Source organism: Antechinus flavipes, chromosome 6 (assembly GCF_016432865.1).
Source record: "Antechinus flavipes isolate AdamAnt ecotype Samford, QLD, Australia chromosome 6, AdamAnt_v2, whole genome shotgun sequence".
NCBI lineage: Eukaryota > Metazoa > Chordata > Mammalia > Dasyuromorphia > Dasyuridae > Antechinus > Antechinus flavipes.
Window position 1 is genome coordinate 153,187,279 of NC_067403.1, and position 23,534 is coordinate 153,210,812.

At 34.1% G+C, this 23,534-nt stretch overlaps 1 protein-coding gene across 2 annotated transcripts in view; it reads right to left on the reverse strand.

Annotated features, from left to right (window-relative positions):
- Nucleotides 1–23,534, reverse strand: part of PPP3CA (protein phosphatase 3 catalytic subunit alpha) — a 365,964-nt gene that overhangs the window by 183,796 nt on the left and 158,634 nt on the right. For both annotated transcript variants that reach the window (XM_051965901.1, XM_051965900.1), the window contains exon 2: nt 12,185–12,385. In XM_051965901.1, coding sequence (XP_051821861.1) covers nt 12,185–12,385 — 201 coding nt within the window. The remainder of the gene's footprint in view (nt 1–12,184; nt 12,386–23,534) is intronic.

Genomic DNA, 23,534 nt, shown 5'->3' on the forward strand with positions numbered 1-23,534 from the left:
TGTGGAGATTAGCAGTTTGCCCAGCTGATGGTGATATGTCCACTCAGCACTGTGACCACTGGAAGCTGACTTTCTGAATAACATTGATCAGAAAGAAACTGTAGATGCCTTCCCTTTGCTTTGCAAATCAGAAAGGTAGAGCATTTTCTACAATGAAAGACCAGGAAGAGGAAATGATGGACAGAAAATAAATGAATTTCAAGGTGTACTATTGGAAATTTAAAAATTACTAATAAAAATAAACAAACCAATCAAAAAATTAAAGTGGAAGTTTAGCACATATATCCTTAATTTTTTTTTAAATGTGCTTTTTAAAAATACATGTACTACAAGAAACTTTATTAACTGTAGTACTGAGGGAGACTGAGTGAATCAAAAGCAGGGACTGGCGTTAAATTCTGTCTCCAAGAATTAAAAGCTGTGTGATCCTGGGTAAGTCCACAAACTCTCCCAAAGTTAGTTTTCCAACTGTAATATTAAAGAAGTTGAACCTGATGTCCTCTAAAGTCATATTGAAAATTCTTTAAATTTCTGCTACTGCTACTTCCACTACATAGAATGCTTAATAATTGCTTTAACAGTTCTATCACTTCTCTGCCCCCCAAATACTTCTTTATTGTATCAGCTCCCTACTCTTGTTTACTAGCTAGGACTCTCCATAATTTGAGACCTCCCTATGTTATCAATCTTAAATAGTATTATTTACATATTCTATGTTCTTGCCAAACTGTACCGAGGAAGATGACCAATGCTTTCTAATATCCTTATCTTAGCTCCCTCTGATTCTCATCACTGAATATCTTTTGTTTGCATGTCAAATTTCTACCCACTCTCTAAAAAGCACATTTTTAAATGTCTTCTCAGATCTTGTTTTTCAAACTACCCCTTGGGCTTCATATGGAATTTTGGCTGATATTTTTAAAGGATCTATCTGAGATTATTATAAAATATAGGTATAGAAGCATGTATAAAGACATGAATCTTAACTAACCTTTAAAGTTTATAACCAACACACAAGAGGAATAAATTATTAATTTAAAAATACTAATTGTAGCCAAAATGATCAATATTAAGACTTGGATAAATTCAAGAATAGAAGTCAACTTATATTTAGAAACATTATAAGACTAGGATTTGACTTATTTCACCAAGCAAGCAATAAGGATTAAAAACCTATGTAAAAGAATGGTAATGGGAGCAGACATCTGGTTTGTAATGGCAATCATCCCTGACTGTCTGGGACAGTAATTATTCAGCAGATTGAGAAGGTTATTTTGCTTGCAGTTCTATTCAAGATTTGTTCAGATGCGTGGATATAAGCACATGCACATAGAAACAGAGGGAGACAAGACATACTCACATATCCTATTTACATATGATATATTGTCCCCTCACATATATTTCCTCAACTTCATTTCCAAAAGGAAAATCAAGGGGTTAAATTTTCATAAAAAGATAGAGATATCTCTATTTCGTTTCTTATTTTCTTTTCTGTTTTCTGTCTCACATTAAAAAAACAAAAACAAAAACAAAACAAAAAACCAAAACCCTATTATTTCCTTAATAGGCTTCTTTGAATAAAACATGCTTATCCTCATGAAATAAACTGGCTAGCACCAATTTCTCTAATCCCACAACCCATCCTTCTCAAGCTCATTTTTTCTTTCAATTACCAGGAAAATTGCAATGACATGTATAGTCTTCTGACATACCTTCAGCTTTGGTAGGGAGACACCAGCAGTGAGTTGGTGTCCAACACAGTATGCTTAAATCAAAAATGAAATGTGGAATAAAGAAATTCCTAAATATCAAAACTGAATCAATTTCTCTTTTTTATGTTATTGTTTCCCTCTGTCTCTCCTGTTTCCGCCTCTCTGTCTCTCATAAAAAAGGATATAGCCATCACTTAAAATTGCTTCAAATTTTTATTCCAAGTATTAGAATGTTTCAGCATTAATTGCTTGAAGAATGATATTTTGGGAATGCTCACTCAAGTGGATATCTGAACTGAATAGTTAAGAGCAAGGGTCCTCAACGTTTTTAAATAGGGGGCCAGTTCACTGTCCCTCAGACTGTTGGAGGGCCAGACTATAGTAAAAACAAAAATTTTGTTTTGTGGGCCTTTAAATAAAGAAACTTCATAGTCCTGGGTGAGGGGGATAATCGTCCTCAGCTGCCACATCTGGCCCGCGGCCCGTAGTCTGAGGACCCTTGGACTTAAGAATATTCCTTCCAACAATGCAGACAGTAATCCACCAAGAAAAAGACAAGGCAAACCACTTCAAGCATCTTTACCAAGAAAACTACATGGACTTGGTCACTAAGAGTTAGAAATGAATGAAAAACTGAACAGCAACAAGGTTATCCTGACTAATTAGCCAGCAAATACTAAAAACACTTGTGGTGCTGATGAGCTAAACTAAGTCATTTGAGTACTGAGAAGCAAAGTAAGAGCAAGAGAAGGGAAAATAATACAATTTGGCAATTTACTGAATATTCAAGATGAAGAACAGTGATGTAGAAGATGTTACCAAAATTGTGAACCTGGATGATTGGAAGAGTTGGGTTACCCTTCCCTAATAAGCAAGATCAATGGAGAGATTGTGGGAAAGATAATGTAATGAGATTTGCAACCTAATACAAGTCATAAATAATGAATAGGGTGAAGGTGGAACTTTTATGCACTGGGCACTATCCAGGAATGAACTGTCTCTCAAGGGGCTGCGTGCCAAAGCCATGAGGTGATCTGAGCGACAGGGTTGGATATATTGGATGAGTGCATAGGATTTTCCCAATGGTAGCTTTGTAGCTACAGCTGTGGCTGCATAGCAGTTAGATTACAACTTCTTTGAGAGGCCAAAACTTAATTGAGAAAAGGGGTAGTTCCATAATTTACATAGCAGAAGGAAGGAAAATGAGAGACAATACGTTGAGGTATATGAATAAATACAATTATCTCAGAGACAATTCCCATGAAAGGTTATAGTGGGGATTGTGCAAACATAGCTAAGAGACATAGTGAATAGAAAACTGGACCTGGAATCAGAAAGACCTGAGCTTAAATTTGACCTCACACTTTTGTTAGCTGTGTGATTCTGCTTCCTCATCTGTAAAATGTGGATAATAGTAACATCTACCTCCCACAGTTGTGGTGAGAATCAAATGAAATAATAATTGTAAAGTAAATTTAGCTCAGTGCCTGGCACATATTAAACATTATATAAATATTAGCCATTATGACTTTGTTACCTTCTGATTAGCTGATCACATGCTACTTGGCTGCCTTGAGGTCAGACCATGGTCCCATAGGGAATCCTATACCCTATTCTGAGTCTAAATGATAGATATTTTTCTTCGATCTCTTTAAGCCAAACTCGTGTGTGTGTGTGTGTGTGTGTGTGTGTGTGTGTGTGTGTGTATGTGTGTGTGTGTGTGAGAATGATTATGGATTTCCTGATGTTTGGAATCTTAATGTAAACATCATATCAACTACAAAGACATAGAAGACATTTCAGGGAAAACTTTAGCTTACATTCTGCACTGGATCTCTTTCATAGCAATGGCCATAACTTTTATCAAACATATCTTCCTATTTTATACCTCACTTGAGATCCAGGATTAGATGGTTCATGAATAAAGCTAATTCGATTGCTCATTATGTTTAAAGGAAATTCCTAGAGTTTTGACTTGTGGTAGATCCCAGATTGGAAAAAAAAAAGTCTTTTCAGAGGCCTTTTGCACTCTTGAAACAAATGCTTTATAATTAACAAACTATTAGTATGGTCAGATCTGAAACTCTGGTCTTTCCTTCTTTCTTTCTCTCTCTCTTTTAAACTCTACATCTTTCAATCAATTGTATTATTGTAAAGATGGAGTCTTTTATGGAAGATCACATGCTATCAGTAGCAAAGCTGATTGCAGTTAATATTTATAATGGAATATTATCTTTGAATTCCTTCAAGGATGCCAATAATTTGTTTTGAGACCAATAAGGACCAAAATTTTTTTTTCACATTTTCAATATTTTTCCTTCCCCTTCACAAACCTTTAAAGTCAGTTCCTTAACACCTTTGTGATTTTCTTTCCTCCAGTAGAGACATTTCATTGTCTATATTCCCTTGATCTAGTATAGCTGCTCTTTCAAGTTATGTTGTGGGGATTTTTTGTTATTGTTTTCTTTTGTTTTCCTCTTATGTGATGTAACTACTTTTTCTGGAAGTACATCTGGGATTATAATACTGTTAATATTTAGGTGATAGCTCCATACTCTTAGATGATGAAATGAAGTGGCTATAAAAAGTCTTTAAATGTTTTACATCTTTCATTCATTTATATATCCTTTAAGCTTATATTTTATCCAAAAAAAAAAAAAAAAAAAAACAGATTAACAATTATCCCTACTACTAAGAGGTGTAGGCCAGGCAGTAAAGTGAATAAAGTTCTTTAGTCAAGGACACCTAAATTCAAATCAGTGACCATAATCAAATCATTTAACCTCACTTGGTTATTTTTTTATCTGTAAAACGGGGATAATAACAGTATCTATTTCACAGAGTTGTTGTGAGATATAAAAATTATAATACTTGGAAAACATTTTGCAAATCTTAAATTGCTGAATAAATTCTAGATATCTATTATTATTATTATTATCATTATTATTCTGTAAATATATATGAATAAAACCAAGACAAAAAGATAAAAAAGACAAATGCACAGATAACTATAGATGATAAGTATAGTGAAAAAGAAAAAAATAGATAGACCCCCAGTATATAAAATAGGTATACAACTCAAACATTTAATGATAAACAAATCATAATTTCACACTCCCCACATTTACTTACGAGATCCCATAGAGAGCCACAAATCACAGTTTAAGAAGCTTTAGATAGGAAACTCTTGGGTGAAGAAGCTTCCTTTACTAATGCAGTTTGGCACCTTTTTTTTTTTTTCCTTTGGAAAGATGTCTAGAATAGAACTTCTTGAACTTTTTCTATTCCCAACTCTTTTTGCCTTAGAAATTTTTATGGGACCCAGATTATATAGGTATACAAAATAGATGTACAAATCAAATATATAGTAGTAATGTCATAATTTTGCAACTCCCACATTCAGTTATGAGATCTCATGTGGTGTCACAAACCATAGTTTAAGAAACTGGGGTCTAGGCTATCTAGAAAATTATTGGCTTGTCCAGTGTCCAGTGTCCAGATACACACATAGTGTGTATTAAGGAAGGACTACAATTAGGTCTTTCTGGCTTTGAGGGCAGTTCTATAGTTACTATGTCACATAAACTATAGGCCATGTGTGGACTGCCAAGCATAGCCCAAACCAGATTAAAATGCAATTGGCAAATACTTCCCAGATAAACAAATATACATTAATACAGAGATAGTAATTAAATAAGGTTTTCTAATACAACTTGCAGTGTACAGGCATCCTTATGCAAGTATATGGCTAAATAACCCCTATTTGACACCAATACCCTTTGCTAGGTTGCTTCAAAATAATTATATCATTTTTCCCCCAAATGTTATGCAGGGTTCTCTTCCATATCATTAGGGTTTCCACAATCTGGAAAATCCATATAAATTTTTTTGCCCCCTTTTTTTTGTATCAGAGAAGAAGTCTGAGTTGTTTTGGTATTAAAAGATAAAATATTTTGATACAAAATACTATACATATATTTTATGCATTTCTAAGTTTCTAAATATTTTCTGTAGTGTCTGCTAACCTTTATATGTTATCTGTGGCTTCCATAAAATTCCCATTTAATATTTATATATCAAAACTATAATGGAGAAAGTCAAGATGGGGAAGGGACAAGCTTTTTCAATGTAATCCTGTATTGGAATTCAAACAAAACCTGTTTACCAATCCAAGGGAACTACCTAATTTCCTAAAGTAGTAACTTTACATACCACTTGGGGGAACCTGAAGCAGTAGATGAGCCTCTAACTCCAAGACAATTAAAAACCAATCCATATTAATCTTCAAGAGGTCATCTCCTACTCAAGTTAAATAATCCTCATTTCTATAATCTTTACAACCATGTTCTATTTTCCAACCATTTCATCATCACCTTGGGAATTTCAGCCAAGTTCTTCTCCCTTCTTGAAGAATGATGCTCTGAACTGGATATGGCATACTGATATAGTTCTGAGCCAGGGTGAGTTTATAATTAGAAGATTATCTCATGGTTACCATATTTTAAATTACTTATGTGTCTCAGCAGCACTCCTGCCTTATTTGGTTTTTTTCCCTAATTTTCTTTAAAAAATATTTTATTTTTAATCTTTTTATAAGCTTTACATTGCAGTCATATGTATCCAAATAATGAAAATTCCAAATGAAACACAGCTATACAATATAATACATTTTAAGCTAATGAAAGTCCTAAAATTATAAAAAAAAAATTGCAGTAATTCTTTTTTAAAAAAATCTACCTGGAGGGAATTTCAGAGGATAGAGCAGATCCTATTTTATGCATGTATGCAAAGCAAGGGGAGTGTTCTTTGACTTCAAGGTAAAAAATATACTTTTCCTTTTTTTATCTTCACCTATTATCACAAAAGTCCTCATACTCTCAGAAAAGAAAAAAAAGAAAAGAAAAAAATCCCAGATGATTGTGATAAAAACTACTCAAGGCCACTTACAAAGTCCTGACCTTTTTGAGAATAACAGTAAATGTGATTTAAAGAAAAAAAGGTTTTTGTTTTCTAGATTATATTTCCAGTGCATGGGCACTACATTATTTTGATTCCTTAGTTACTCCTGGTTCAAAAATCACCACATTTATTTCAAGAGAGCTGCTTATAAATTAAGATTCTATTCACCTGTAGCTATGAGGCTGCTGGGGTAGAAAATAGTCCTCGAGACCCAGATTCAAAGTCTGTCTGTCTTTGACACACTTAAGGAGCTAAGCATGGTGCATTGGATGAAGTGCTGGGCTTGGAATCAGGTCTCAGACACTTACTAATTGGGTGACCCTGGACAAGTTACCCTCTTTGCCTCAGTTTCTTCAGCTGCAAAATAACTAGAAGAAGGATCATTTAACTCCAAATGTGATCACAAAGAATCAGACACAGTTGAAAAACAACTGAATACCTGGATAAATCACTTAAACTTTATGTTCATTATACAATTCTTTAAAACTTAGTAAATAAATTAGAAATGTGCTACAATTTGTGCATTGATTTGACACACTAGACTTCACCCCCCACAAAAAAAAAAAAATCATAAAATTACAAAATGGACTTCAAAACCCATCTAATCTGACCCAGAGTTCAATGAGGATCTCACACACTCAACAGTTTTTCATCAGAACTGGATGGAGGAATAAGCTTCCTAAAAATGTTCTGAAGATGTTAACTCTGTAAATAAGGCAGGAGCTGGCATCTATGCTTCTTTGATAGGGGAACCCCTAGATCAGGTGCTCCATAGCTGACTACACCATTTTTTGTAATTCCTTTGTACATTCATGGTGGGCGTTACCTCAGCCAAACTGAGACCTATTGAAGACTTTAGCTTAAAAAAGCCAAGGTCTTCCACTGCATGCAATCACCTTGATCTATATCTTGCCACTGGATCCACGCGGCTTTGGAGGGGAAAGTGAGGCTGGAAAGTGAGTGGAGGGAACAGCCTACTTTCAACTTAAATCCAACTCACTTGCAAGTCATGGTATCACCTCCCTGAGTCATAGACCTCTTCGAGAATGAAGGACAAACAACAACAACATTCTTAAATATCCCGTATACCCGAAACCTGATATAAGACATTTTTCTTTGAATGATAGGATTTTATCCTATCATTTTTTTCCCCAAGATTTGATAGGGATAATTTTCCAAGGTACAGTCAGAACATTTAAAAAAAGATACAATAAGACCTCAACTCATTTATTATTTGTGTGAACTTGGACAAATCACATAACCACCCTGGGCCTTGTTTTTCTTTTTATAAGAAGAAGGGAGATCACATGAGATCATTTTTAAAGCCCTTCTGATTTTAATGTGCCACATTTTATGGTTCTCTAAAATTAGTAATAAATAAGGAATTAATTGGCTGGTTAATCCTGGTGAATTATTCTAAACATTTACTTCATATATGCCCTTTATTATATTTATTGATTACTTATGGCATGTCATTAAATGGACAGAGTTGGCCTCAGAGTTAGAAAAATTTAAGTTCAAGAACGACAACCTTAGTTATATGTGTGTAACCCTGGATAAGGTTACTGAAAAACTGCATGCTGGAACATTTGCAAACGTAACTTCCTCATTTGGGAGTTCTTTATCTCAATGAAATAACAGGTCATCCCTATCTTTCTATCTAGTATCAAAATGTCAATATATACAAAATTAGAATTGGACATAAATCCTGGATAGTTAAAAAGATGGGGAAACTCTTCCCAAATAGATTTATATTGACTTCTGTTATCGGATAAGATTATTAAACCAATTCTAAATCTACTTTATATAAAAAAATTCCCTTTTAAAAGTACTATTAACATGAAGAGGGAGAAAAGATTTTACAAGCATTCTCAAAGTATCTTCACAGAATAGAATTTGCAACTGTTTTGTAATACAATAAGATCTTAAAGTTGTTTTTTTTTTTCTTTTTTTCAATTCTGTCATAAGAATTGTAAAAAAATATTTTCATCAATTGTTACAATATATTTATCTAACACTCTTGTGGGATAGAGATGCTTGCTTGCTTCTTGCTATATAGATGAAGAAACTAAACACAGACCTTGTGAAACAGATATAGCTATAAGTCCAGTGATTTGACCATTATCAGTAGCATTTTACATAATGATATATTATATCATTTTCATAACGATGATAATAATAACAAAAAATAACAAAAAATGCTAGCATCTATATATCACTTAAGAGATTCAAAGTAATTTTAAAATATTGTCCAATTTAATCCTCACAAAACTCTGGGAAATAGGTGCTATTTTCATTTGCATTTTACATACAGGGAACTGAGACTGAGAGAGATTATATGCCTTGCTCAAGGTTATCCATCTAGCAAAATGTCTGAGGTTAGATTTGAACTCAGCTCTTCCTGATTTAAGGACCATTGCTCTATCCACTGAGTCAGCTAATTGTTTAGTAAAATTATAAGACAAGAAAACACTTTTGAAATCACGTAGATAGGCCTCTTCCCTTCACAGAAGAGATAACTGAGATCCAGAGAAGTTAGATGATGGCCAATTTTTGACCAAATATTTATTTCATTTCCTCTTTTACAGCAAAAGAGTGACACTTAAATCATCTTTTTCTTTCTGGGAAAAGGGGATCAATGGCTACATTTTGCTTCATGTAGACTTAGAGCTGGAATAAACCTTATAGGTTATGTAGTCCATGACCTTATAAATGAATAAACTAAGACTTAGAGAATCCGAGTGATGGCTCTGGCCACATAGAAGCTTCTTGGAAAGCTATCTCTTTAGAATAGTTTCATAGGTTCTACCAGAAGAATATCTGGGCATAAAGAGAAAACTAAATTATGAGTAAGCATCATATAAAACAATATGAGAAATTAACCATAGTTGGGGAGAAGGATAAGTATTGGATTAGTCTGGGTTCAAATTTCAGATCTATTTTTACTAGATGACATTGAATAAGTGATTCTTTAACTTCTACCTTAATTTCCTAATCTCTATGTTGTTTTTTTGTTTTTGTTTTTGCTGAGGCAATTGGGGTTAAGTGACTTGCCCCGGGTCACACAGCCAGGAAATGTTAAGTATCTGAGAGCACATTTGAACTCAGGTCCTCCTGACTTCAGGGCTGGTGCTCTATCCACTGTGCCACCTAGCTGCCCTAATTTCCTAATCTCTAAAATGAAGAAACAGAATTAAATGATTTCTAAGGGTCCGTCTAATTTTTAAGTCCTCTGAATTCATAGAGGAGGTGATATCTGAACTGGGTATTGGTGGATAAGATGGTTTCTACAGGTAAAATAGGGAACAGTCAAAAATCTGATTGGAGTCTAGAAGGTGATAAGGGCAACAATGCAAAATAAGATAGGAAAAATGATTAGGCCTAGTTTAGGGAAACAAAGGAATTCAAATTTTAATTGGTAGGCAATAAGAATTCATATTAAAACAGTAAAAACATTTTTGTAGTGCTTTAAGGTCTTTATATGGCTAATATGTCATAATTATTGTTACAAACAATTATTCTAATAATTAGGTCTTCTTAAGTGTATACAATTTTAAAGATTTCTTTGGCAGTAATACAGAGAATGAATTGAAAAGGGAAGACATTTAAAGCTGGGAAACCAGTTAGGAGGTTTTTACAACACCCTGAGTGAAAGATAATAAAAGCTTGACTAAGGGTGGTGACTGAAAGGTTACAAAGCATGGCTATGTGTGATACTGCACCAGTAAAACAAAACAATGCCAAAAATAAAATAAATTAAAAAGACCTGACAGCTCATCAATTAGGAATGGTCAAGGAAAGAGTGAATAAAAGTGATTTCAAAATTTCAATTTAGCTAAGACAATGGTAGTATCATCTATAGAAACAGGGAAGTTTTGGTTTGGAGGAAGATGAGTTTCATTTTGGACAATGAATTTGTGGTGTTTTCAGGACATTAGGCTAAGTAAACCCTTTCAAGTGTTTTGAAGTGTGGGAATAGACCTCGGGGAGAGTTTAAGACTAGAAATACAATTCAGTCAGCCTGGAAAAGGTTATAAAATGATGAAAATAGATGAAATTGATGAGAAAGAGAATATATAGAGAGAATATAAGAGGGAATAGTAAAAGAACAAGTATTTATTAAGTACCTTTATATATCAGGCACAGTGTCAATTGCTTTATTATAAATTTATTATAATTATAATTATTTATTATAAATTTTTGGAAGAAAAAGAGACACAGGAGAATCTTACACTTATTGGAGATTATAGGGGAGGGAGAAGTGAGTAACAAGAGGAACCAGTAAATGAGAATGAAAAGGAATGGTCAGAGAAGTACACGAGCAACTAAAATTGAGCTATGTCACATAAACCAATGTAAACATTTAGTTTCAACAATGAAGAAAATTCTTATATACAAAATCTCCTACAGACTGTTCCTTTCTTTCTGTTTGGGTACTATCAAAAATTTGCTTTTCAAGGAAATTTAAAAATTCTTCTATGTTAAGCATGCTAATCAACAAGTTTAGTATCTCTAGAATTGTTGAAACAAAAGCACAAGTTGGCCACCAGTTGGTTCCATATACTACTAATAAAAGGAGTTAATGATAGTTTTATATTTTTGTGTAGGAAAGAGAGTTCTAAAAAGCAGGGATTGGATGTGCTCATGTCATTAACAGAGAATCATCAAGTGATAAAACCACTTTTACTAGTACAGGCAACACTGCCTCCTCAATTTAGAATGACCTATTAAATGACATTCTCAAGACTATACCACCAGAATATGTCAGGGAAAGAAATTGAACTGAGATCTTCATTCCTTCAAGACCAAATCTCTATGCCCTACCATGATACTTTTCAAAGAAGTATAGAGATGTAAACTAAATTGACCAAGAAACACACATTAAAATTATTAATTTAATTAATTAATAAGATTAAAAAGATAAAAATGTGCATATTGATTATCACAACTTCTCACACAAAAAAAGAACAATGGAATCTTGATGAAAATTAACATCCATTGATGACTGATTATTTCATACCCACCCTTGTGTTTCTGAGACGTCCCAGTATCCATCCTTTATTTTCTTGGACCATTGATTCCCTTCCCTAACAGCCTTTTTAAACTCTCTCTCTCTCTCTCTCTCTCTCTCTCTCTCTCTCTCTCTCTCTCTCTCTCTCTCTCTCTCTCTCTCTCTCTCTCTCTCTCTCTCTCTCTCTTTCTCTCTCTCTCTTTTTCTTCTTTCACAAACTTCCTTCAACAAATTTGAATATTACTAAAACAATGACATGGTTTTTCTAGATGTGAAATGGCAAAAAATAATAATAATAGTTCTATATTTTTCTACATTATTATTTTATCTTTAAAATGTCAGTTTCTTTCCATGGGCAATGTTAGTGTTAATGTAACAACCAAGCCACAATAAGATGAATAGCCTTTTATAATATATAGAAATATTTTAAGAAACCTATCTTTGGAATTTCATGTATAAACCATGAATGTGTAGAGGGTAGGCCTACATCTGTGGGATTTACCTGTGACTGGAGCATCAATGTCCAGTAAATTTTTTTCCTGTCGAAGAATTGAAGCACCCTCTGTGATTATTCTCAAAGCAACACTTTCTTCCAGCCTTCCCTCCTTCATGAGATGTGCCTTTAAGATATCCACCCGAGGTTTCCCATCATTATCAAACACTTCCTTTGCTGTAAGCCGGTGACTTGGAGGAAAAGGGACAGCTGAAAGAGAAAAGGTCAGATCCTTTAGCATCAAAATCCTTATGTTCAACCTACAAGAAAGAATATCAAAAAATAAATAAATGCCTCAACATTTTAGATTAAAATCAAGGGTTATCTATCAAAGCTGCCCACCTTCTATTCTGTAGGTATGAGTTAGGTCATTGCAGAAAGATCTATAAATCTTTTTCTTCCAACTCATACTTCCAACTCATCCCCCAATCAGTGATGTGCCAAAAGAGGGAACACAGTAACACACTGTTCCCTTTGACTCTGCCTAATTTGGGCAGGAGGAAGCCATTCTCAACACCTCCACCCAGAGCCAGCCTTAGGCAAAGGTGGAACAGCAGGCAGGCCAAATACCTGCCATCAGTCATGCATTTCAGTTAAGTCATTGATTCTGAAATGTAAATACCCTGCACCAGGGATACTTTTCCATCAACATCTATGAATAAGAGTTAGTGCCCCAAAACCCAACAGATATTAGCAGAGAATAGAAATCTTGAGACCAAAAATCATAGAGGTAGAAGGGAGAAAAGGAAGGGGAAATGTACAGAAAGGGACCCCAACCACAGGGAATGAACTTCTGAAAGCAAACTTGGCCAACTTTAGGATTACCCAAACAACCCTCACCAAAATTTCACATGTGAAGTAACAAGCACAAAAAGTGATTTACCCAAGATCTTAGGACTAGCACAGAACTCCTCTTCCCTGCATACCCACATACTCTTTTCTTTACTCTATTTCTTTTCATGGCCATTGTAGATCTTTATTATTTATACCTATTCTCTTTAGCTTTTCACCAAATACTTCCATATGCATTATAATTCTACTTAATCAAAGGGATAGTCAAAATCAGTGGACCTTATAGACCACAAGATGTAGGTCAAGGTACTGCCTTTTTCACATAATAGTTGTGTGATTTGGGGCAAGTAACTAAACCTCTTACTACTTCCAGAGAACTCTCAAAGATTCTAGGTTATGGAACTTCTGTTCACTGACAAGGAATCTCTGCACTGAGTGAAAAAGTTATTTTTTAGAATTCTTTCCCTAAATTCAAAAATAATTTTTTCACAAAAACAATGATGCTTAAATTTCCAAACTAATCCCCAAAGGACTATTGGACCGTAATATATCTGAAGTATTGTGTTACATGGCTACAGTTCAGGGATCCAAAATTTTACAATAGAGAAGAGGCATTTATTGTGATATTATTTAGAAGATAACTTTTGGAAAAATCAAATGAAACTCATCACTTTCCAAAAGTCATATATATCAGCAAGATTCTACAAACAATTCATTTGGGTTATTTTTAATTTACATGTTTAAATAATGCACTAGAAATTAAAAAAACAAAACAAAATAAAACAAAACAAAAACATACACACCAAAAATTTGGCCTCTAAATGTTCCATGCCATGATGTATATGTGTGTCATCAGAAACAGATGGAGGGCCCTGAGGAGTTTCTACAGTTCATTAGCACATTAGTACAAAGAGTTTGTCCTATTTGCTAGTTATCAAAGGAGATAATATGTGTAAACTGTTTTGTAAACCTTAATTCACTACACAAATAATAGCTATTAATAGTAGTAGTAATAGTATCACCATCACCACCGCCACCATCACTGTTAAGATGTGGCAGTTGAACTCCCAAAATATATTGGGATTTGGGGTCAGTGTCATGAGGTATTGCAAGGAATTAGACCATCTCCAAATCAAGGGCAAAGATTTTAATATTATGACGTTTACTGGTGGGCTAAGTTCCAAATTGGAGGTTAGAAGAAGTGGGGGTTAATACATTGACTGGTATTATAAGTACTAAAAAAAAAAATCAGCAATTAACAAGGGAAAAGACATCATAACAAGTTATGGGGGACAGTGCCATAAGGCAGGCTAAGTCCCTAATGAATTATACATTCTGATGCTTACTAAGTGGGCTAAGGCTCTTAAAAAAGAGTTAGCAAAGAACTGGGGTACCAGCAGGCTTCTTTTATTGAAGAAAAATAACTGTGAGGATTGATATCCATAACTTGGGCCTTCTGAATGGATACAGCAATTGTGCAGTCACAATAATTTTGTCAATGCAAGAAATTCAACTAAAGACCCAAGCAACAAAGATCCACTTAAATTCAATAGAAACCTTTTTCCAGTCAATGCCCCTCCCTATTGTCCACCTAGTTATCAAGGACCTGGGGTCTTTTGTTGGGGTCTTCTTCACCCCATTACCATCTTAAAAGTACTGGAAAATCTGGCCCTAATGTAATGTAGTACAGGGCAGGAGAGTGAACAGATGAGGAAAGGAGATAAAGGACCATGAAACCTAGGGACTTTAGAAATGACTAAAGAGAAACAGTCCAAATGAGATTCCATAGTGGAGGTTTTATCCTTTGAGCAATATGTGGGAAGAAGTTCAGAGATCAAGGTATGATATACAAAGCTATTCATAAGTGCCAGACATAAGACCAGTTAACACACAGGTATTGGGACAGATAGGTGGCACAATTAATAGAGTGCCAGGCCTGGAGTCAGTAAGATCTGAATTTAAACATGGCCTCAGACACTATGTAAGTGATCCTGGGAAAGTATCAACCCCGACTTATTTTCCCCATCTGATTCTTCATTAGAATTCTCATAAAAGGAAATTCCAAATCACTCTAGGCAAGAAAACCCTGGCTGGGGTCAGGAAGAGTCAGAAATGACTAAAACAACAGAATAAGGGTAGTTCCTTCATTTATTCTCTCTTTGATGTGGGCATTGAAAAAATCTAAAAATGAAATTGCCTCCCATCTAATACTAACTCCATGATCCTATGAGCTCATGCTATTACAGAGTGACAATAGTTGCCATCTTGTACCCATTACTACTACTTCAGGGTTTTGCCATATTTTTTAATATCAATTTTTGATTTCATTGGTATAATGCATAAGTGTCAAACTCTTGGCCTGCAGCAAGTATCTTGCAAAGGAGGTGGCCTGAACCAGAATAAAATATAATTGGGAAATGTTTAGCAAAATAAAAATGATAATATACAATAGAGATAATGTTAATTTGTAGTTTTCTAAATCAATATGCAGATATAAGGAGCTATTTCTATTTAAGCTTGATACTATTGGTGGAAATCTTCTAGTTATATATAAGTTCTGAGGTATAGTACTTCAAATAAAGTATGGTGATATAGGCCTTTGTGAATTAGTCTGGGAATTTAACTAACATTGCTTCCATGAGAAAGTGTATTTTGAGATTTAAGAAATCATCTTTAAAAAGTCATTGCAGAGCATCCAAATAGATCAGCCAGGATTTTAAAACATTTAGACCCAGCACAATGGTTTTTAATCTGGAGTCATCAGAACATACTTTCAAAACAAATATACAAGATAACTATTTCAATAATTTGGCTTCCTTTGTAATCTTAGGATTCAAAATATTGAAAATTCTGGAATTGCTAGATTTAAAGTCTTATGAAAACTTGAGGATTCATTACACTGTTTCAAAGATGGAGTTGGTAGCATTTTATAATACCAAAGATTACATGGTAAAGTGAAAAAAGCATTGGCTTTAAAGTTATTGATCTTCTGGTCTTAATCCTCACTCTGCTACTTCTTCCTTATGTTCTATCCAGAAAAATCACTTCTCTGGGCCACACCCATCAGATCAGTTAATCTGACAAAAATAGGAAAATGATAAAACTTTGGTGAGGTATTTGGTTTTTTTGTATTTTTTTTTTTTTTGGAGGGGGAGTATATTAATGCATAGGTAGTTGATCTATAACTAGGTGTAGTCATTCTCAAGAGCAATTTGGAATTCTTCCTCCAAAGTTACAAAAATGATTATCTTTGACTTGGTGATGCCATTATTAGGGCTTTCCTAGCTCCCCTCCCCGCAAAATATATATATACATAAAATATTTATTTATACAGCAATATTTATAGTCGTTCTTTTAATGGTGGCAAAGACCTGGAAACTAAAGAGATGTTCATCAACTGGAGGAATGGATAAACAAATTCTAGAATATGATGTAATGGAATACCACTGTGTTAAAAGAAATAATGAAAATGATAAGTTCAGAAAGTCCTAGAAAGACTTCTATTAAATGTTACAGAGTGAAATGGGCAGAACTAAGAGAACAATTTATACCATAACACTGACGTTATAAAAACCTACAACTTTAAAAGCTTTAAGAATTCCAATTAACTAAATGGTTAACCATGATTCCAAAGGATTGATGATGAAGAACGCTCATTACCTTACAATAAGAGATAATTCAACTTAAGAAACACATTTTTGAACTTGGCCCACGTGATTTTTGTTTTGATTTGTTTTGCTACATTTGTATGACACTTTTGTTGCATTTGTTGTTGAGTCATTTTTGACTTGTTTCTAATTCTTTGTAGCCCCATTTGGAATTTTCTTGGCAAAGATACTGGAATGATTTGCCAACCCTTCTCCAGATCATTTTACAGATGGGAAACTAGGGCAGGTTAAATGACTTGCCCATGGTCACAGAACTAGATTTGCCTGAAGCTAGATTTGAACTTAGGAAATGAGGCTTCCAGATTTCAGACCCAAAACTCTATCCATGGGGCCAACTAGCTACCCTTTTTATGAAACAAGGGGTCTGCATTTCTTTGTTTCTTTTTGGAAGTGGGGTGGAAATGAGTGGATAGAGAAAAAAATGCAACTGTTTATTTAGACAAGGAGTTCTTAATCTTTTTTTGTGTCATAGAACCACCATAATCCCTCAGTCTAGTGAAGTCCTTTTCAGAAAAAATAAATAAATAAATAAATGCATGAAATGAAATACATAGGACAGAAAAGGAAATCTATTAGATTTAATAATTATATTTTTGAATGAGAATCTTTATATGTGTATTTACACATGAACCTATATATACATTTGTGTGTACATGTAGTTATATGTCTATAGAGTTATAATTATATTCTTATGTACCTCAGATTAAGGACTTCAGTTCACATGTTCTGTCATGTTTCAAGAACTTGACAACAACAAGCACCAATCTAATTCTAAATATGTGTATAGCATAGATGTATGAAATATAGATGTATAAGGAATTAAGAATAAGCTGATTTTCTTTTTAAACAGATAAAAATTGCAGGTTTCCATATCAACCCATTTTCTGGGTTTCAACTCAAGACTGATACAGGAATTAGAACAAAAAGTAGCACAGCAATAAGGTGAGGGAGGCAACAGGAGAGAACACCCCAGGGAAAACATCCCCAGCACAAATTAGTTTCCTTTGGTCCCTTGACTCTTTTCAGGGCCAAGTTCACTGCAGTAACAGATACTCCTCCCATCTCTCTAGACCCTTCACTTTCCAGTAATTGCTACTACTTAAGGTAACTGGCTGAGGGAACACCACCTGCTCACAGCTACTGAAATTGGCTCTGAATACAAGGTGGGAGAGAGGCCAAGCAAAGGGGACTCTCTCCAGTTGGATGATAAGGGGACTGATCAGATGGGGCCCAATTCCGGTTAGGCAGATGGAAGAGAACAGCAGGGAACAGGATGGGCAGCCAAAGACAAATCTCTAAGATCTTGCCAGCAACACAGAAGAGGCACCTGAGGCATTGCAAGAGATGGGGCTAACGGTAATGTGTTTGACAGTAAAGGCGGGGCCACCTGTGCAAAAATCATGTTTGTTTGTGTTTCTACATGCACCATGTCCTATGTGCAGATCCGTGCCAAAAAATTAGAAAACTTCTGAAAGTTAACATCTGAGCCAATAAAGATAGGCTCTGTTATGAAAAAGTTCTGTCATGTACACAAGGTTAACCTTGATTTTGAATTTTCCTTCAGGATATTGATGTCAGTGATTACATCAAGATAGTTTCGAATAGTAATAATAGATTGCATCTTTTAGAAATCATTTTTCTATTTTTAAATACAAATTTTATTCATATCTTATTTCCACATTACCTCAAATTTCCTAGTATTTAATATTATTTTGATTAATTAATAAGTAATTTAATATTAAGTATTCCTATTATTCTCCTACTCACACAGACTCATTCATTATGAGAATATATTTTTAAGAGAAAAATCCATCATTAAACCTAACCAGTACATTAAGAAAATCTGAAAATATATGCAATTTTCCAAACCCATGGACTTTCTGCATCTGTAAAGAATTGTAAGAATTGTAAAAGAATTAGAGGGAAGACAAAAGGAGACTTCTCATATCTCTTCTCTGAGCAATGTTTATATAGCAAATATTTTCTAGAATTTTCTTCTGAATTCTAAAGTACTGATTAAATCAATAAAAGATTTTAAACTCTTTTACCTTTAATGCCACAATAAGTCCCTTCCAAAAATGTAGGAAAAAAATCCTAAAAACTTTGCAGTTGAAGAAAAAAGGCTAAGTAGGTCATATTTGGGGCACAATATCTCAACTGCATCCTGTTAAGAAATATCCCAAAAAGCAAACCAATTTTTACCTGAATATTGCTTGTACACTAGAACAGCAATTATAATAAACAAATGAAACAAAACAACAAAACAAAAAATTTGTTCCCCTTCTATATTCCCACTGTAGTATTTCATTTATTATTATCTCTAAAGTTGTGCTACAGACCCACTGCTCTCCAACTAGTGTAGGGAGACTTTATTAGTCTGGGAATAAGAAATATGCATATCCCACATAGTAAGATTAGTATGGTAAAATTCACCAATTAATAAAAGGTCAAACGATATCAGCAGTTTTCTAAGGAAAAAAAACCTAAGCTTTGAATAGTTATAAAAAATATATTATAAATCACTATTAGAAAGTGCAAATTAAAGAAGAGGTGAGTTTCTACATCATACTTATTAGAATGGTAAAGATGGAAAAAAATGTAAATGCTTGAGGTTTGTGGAAAAATAGGTCTATGAAGGCAAAGCCAAGAATTCTTTTTTTTTTTTAATAGCTTTTTATTTACAAATATATGCAGAGGTAATTTTTCAGCATTGACAGTTGCAAATCTTTTTGTTCCAACTTTTTCCCCCTTTCTTCCCACCCTTTCCCCCAGATTGCAGGCTGAGCAATACATGTTAAATATGTTAAAGTATAAGTTAAATACAAAATATGTATACATGTCCAACAGTTATTTTGCTGTATAAAAAGAGTCAGATTTTGAAATGGTATATTATTAGCCTGTGAAGGAAATCAAAAATGCAGGTGGACAAAAATAGAGGGATTGGGAATTCTATGTAGTGGTTCATAGTCATCTCCCAGAGTTCTTTCGCTGGGCGTAGCTGGTTCAGTTCATTACTGATATATTGGAATTGATTTGATTCATCTCATTGTTGAAATGGGCCACGTCCATCAGAACTGATCATCATATAGTATTGTTGTTGAAGTAAATAATGATCTTCTAGTCCTGCTCATTTCACTCAGCATCAGTTCATATAAGTCTCTCCAGGCCTTTCTGAAATCATCCTGTTGGTCATTTCTTACAGAACAATAATATTCCATAATATTTATATATCACAATTTATTCAGCCATTCTCTAATTGATGGACATCCACTTAGTTTCCAGTTTCTGGCCACTACAAAGAGGGCTGCCATGAACATTCTTGGACATACAGGTCCCTTTCCCTTTTTAAAAATCTCTTTGGGATATAAGCCAAGTAGTAACACTGTTGGGTCAAAGGGTATGCACAGTTTGATAGCTTTTTGAGCATAGTTCCAAATTGCTCTCCAGAATGGCTAAATGTATTCACAATTTCACCAACAATGTATCAGTGTCCCAGTTTTCCCACATTTCTCTCCAATATTCTGCATTATCTTTCCCTGTCATTCTAGCCAATCTGACAGGTGTGTAGTAGTATCTCAGAGTTGTCTTAATTTGCATTTCTCTGATTAATAATGACTTAGAGCATCTTTTCATATAGCTAGAAATAGTTTCAATTTCTTCAGCTGAGAATTGTCTGTTCATATCCTTTGACCATTTATTAAATGGAGAATAAAGCCAAGAATTCTTGAAAACAACTTGGAACTCGTTCCCCAAAAGTGCACAGTGATCCTGACTCAAGGAATACTTGATTATTAAATCTAGACTCCTGGAGATCAAAGGAACAGAGACAAGATCGATATTTGCAAAAAATATTCAAAGCAACTTTTTTATAGTAACAAATACTTAGAAACGAAGGAGGTGCTCATCAAGGAGGAATGACTGAGTAAATTATGGTATATAAATATATGGAATTACATTGTAAAAAAGGAATTGATGGAGAAAATTTAAGAAAAACTTGGGAAGACTTGTATGAACTGATGCAGAATGAAAGGAACATAATGACCAGAACAACAATATCATTGTAAAGACAAAGACAAATAAGCACCCACGATTCCAAAGGACTCATGATGAGACATGCTACCTACCTTTTGACAATGATTCATTGTATAGAATGACCTTTTTTTTTTTTTTTAAAGCAAGGCCAAGGAATTTGTTTTGCTTGCCAATGAATATTTCTTATAAGGATTTTCTTTTTCTTTTCTTTTCAATAGTTTGGGGAGCAAGGAATAGATGGATTTTTATTCATTAATTTTTTTTTTAAAGAAAAAAGTAAACTGTAAATATGGTTGTCTGGATTTGATTCTCAGTTCCACTGTGAAGTAAAAATGACATTATTCAAGTCACTTGTCTCAGTTTCTTCAAATATAAAATGAAGTTACATAAGAAGACTTCTAAAAGTTCTTCTATCTATATAATTTTCAACACATTTTTATTAAGCATCTATTATGTGAGATCATTTTATACAAAAATTCTCTCAAATAGTCTTGAATTATATCTTACCTAAATAAAATCACTGAGAATATTTTAAGTACATAGCATGGAGCAGAGCAGGGAGTGTGTTAAGTTCTGGGCATGCAGTGACAAAAACAGTCCTTGCTTTCAAGGAGGTCATTTCCTAATGTAGGAGACAAACCACCATTGATAAATAAGATGGCTACAAGGATCAATTGGAGAGAATCTCAAAGCAAAAGCATTAAGATTAAGGTTGATTTTAAAAGAAAGGCTTCTTGAAGGAGGTAGGAGTTTAGTTAAAACATAACAGTACCCTGAGAGGCCAAGAGGAAGAGAGGAGGAGAATGAAAATCCCAGGAATAGGGACAGACAGTAAAAATGCATGGATTTGGGAGAACATGTTTTGTGGTAGCATCATCAAGGTGCCCAGTGTCACTGGGTTGAAGAATATGTTGAAGGAAATTAGATGTAAAAAGATTAAAAAGGTATAAAGGAGTCAAGTTATGAAATGATTTACAAGCTCAAAACACAAAAATATGGTGTCACATATAAGAGTGTTAAAAGTTAGGAAGGACTGAATACAAGTCATACATCAGACAATTAGGAGTTGTATTGACCCTGGGCAAACTACTTAACTGTAACTTAGTTTCTTATATTCTACCTTATAAGACTATTGTAAAGAACAAATGAGAAAACATCTTTAAAGTGCTTAGCTAAATCATATGAAAATATGCTCCACTCACTGTTCACCAGATAAATGCAAATTAAGACAACTCTGAGATACCACTACACACCTCTCAGATTGGCTAAGATAACAGGAAAAGATAATGATGAATGTTGGAGGGGATGTGGGAAAACTGGGACACATACATTGTTGGTGGAACTGTGAAACAGATCCAACCATTCTGGAGAGTAATTTGGAACTATGTTCAAAAAGTTATCAAACTGTGCATACCCTGTGCTTTGATTCAGTAGTGTGTCTATTGGGCCTATATCCCAAGGAGACTTAAAGGAAGGAAAGGAATCCACATGTGCAAAAATGTTTGTGGCAGCCCTTTTTGTAGTGACAAGAAACTGGAAATGAATGGATACCCATCAGTTGGAGAATGGCTGAATAAGTTATGGTAAGTGAACGTTATGGAATATTATTGTTCTATAAGAAATGACCAGCAGGATGATTTCGGAGAGGCCTGGAGAGACTTACATGAACTGATGGTAAGTGAAAGGAGCAGAACCAGGAGATCATTATATACAGCAACAGAAAGATTATACAATGAAAATTCTGATGAATGTGACTCTTTCTTATAATGAGATAACTGATTCCATATCCAATGAAGAAGAGAGCCATCTACACCTATAGAGAGGACTATGGAAACTAAATGTGGATCACAACATAACATTATCACTCTTTTTGTTGTTTTTCGCTTGCATTTTGCTTTCTTACTCATTTTCTTTCCTTTTGTTTTTTTCTTGATTTTTCTTGTGCAACAAGAGGATTGTACAAAATCATTTACACATATTGGAATTGACATATATTTTAACATATATAACATAGATTGGATTGCTTGCCATCTAGAGGCGGGGGTGGGGGGAAGGAAGGGAAAATCTGAAACACAAGGCTGTGCAAAGATCAATGTTGAAAAATTACCTGTACATGTGTTTTGAAAATAAAAAAGCTTTAAAAATAAAAAATAAATAAAATATATTAAAAAAATAAATGCTTAGCTAAAACACTATATAAATGCTATCTATGATTTTTTTTTTCCAAGAGGGAAAAAATAAGCATATTCTACAAATTATGGCCCACCAATATATTGCAAGTCAGAGTTCAAGTCATTTGTCCTCACTATATTATTGTTACTGTATAAATTTTTCTCTTGGTCCTTCTCATTTCACTCTATAACAATTCATACAAGTTTTCCCATGTTTCTCTTAAGATGTATCCCTACCCCACAGGGATAATTGTTGTAAGAGCAACTTTTGTACCATGTTATTTATGAGCAGCATCTTCCCAAGCACCACCACTATTATGGAAACACATGTAGTTTGATTCCATTACATTAGGTTAGACATCACATAAGCTAAATGGATGCCAAACTATCACCTTCATTTGACACAAGTTATACATATGTTTCCTTGTGGAGTACTATCTATAAGCCATAAATCTGCATACATTTGAAGCAATCAGTAAATATTTTATGTACATCCCTATTTTTTGTGCATCCCTGCTCTAAGTCATGAAGGGTGCTCTGAGGAAAAATAAAAGAAATTCAAACACAGTCTTTCCCCTTGAACTTACTGTTGTTCTGAGTATTTGCCTGAGGAAAACTGGTGAAAAGAACAGCAGTGTTGGATTGGAAAAAAGTGATAAGATATACTTGTTTGCTACTTGATTATAGCTGACCACA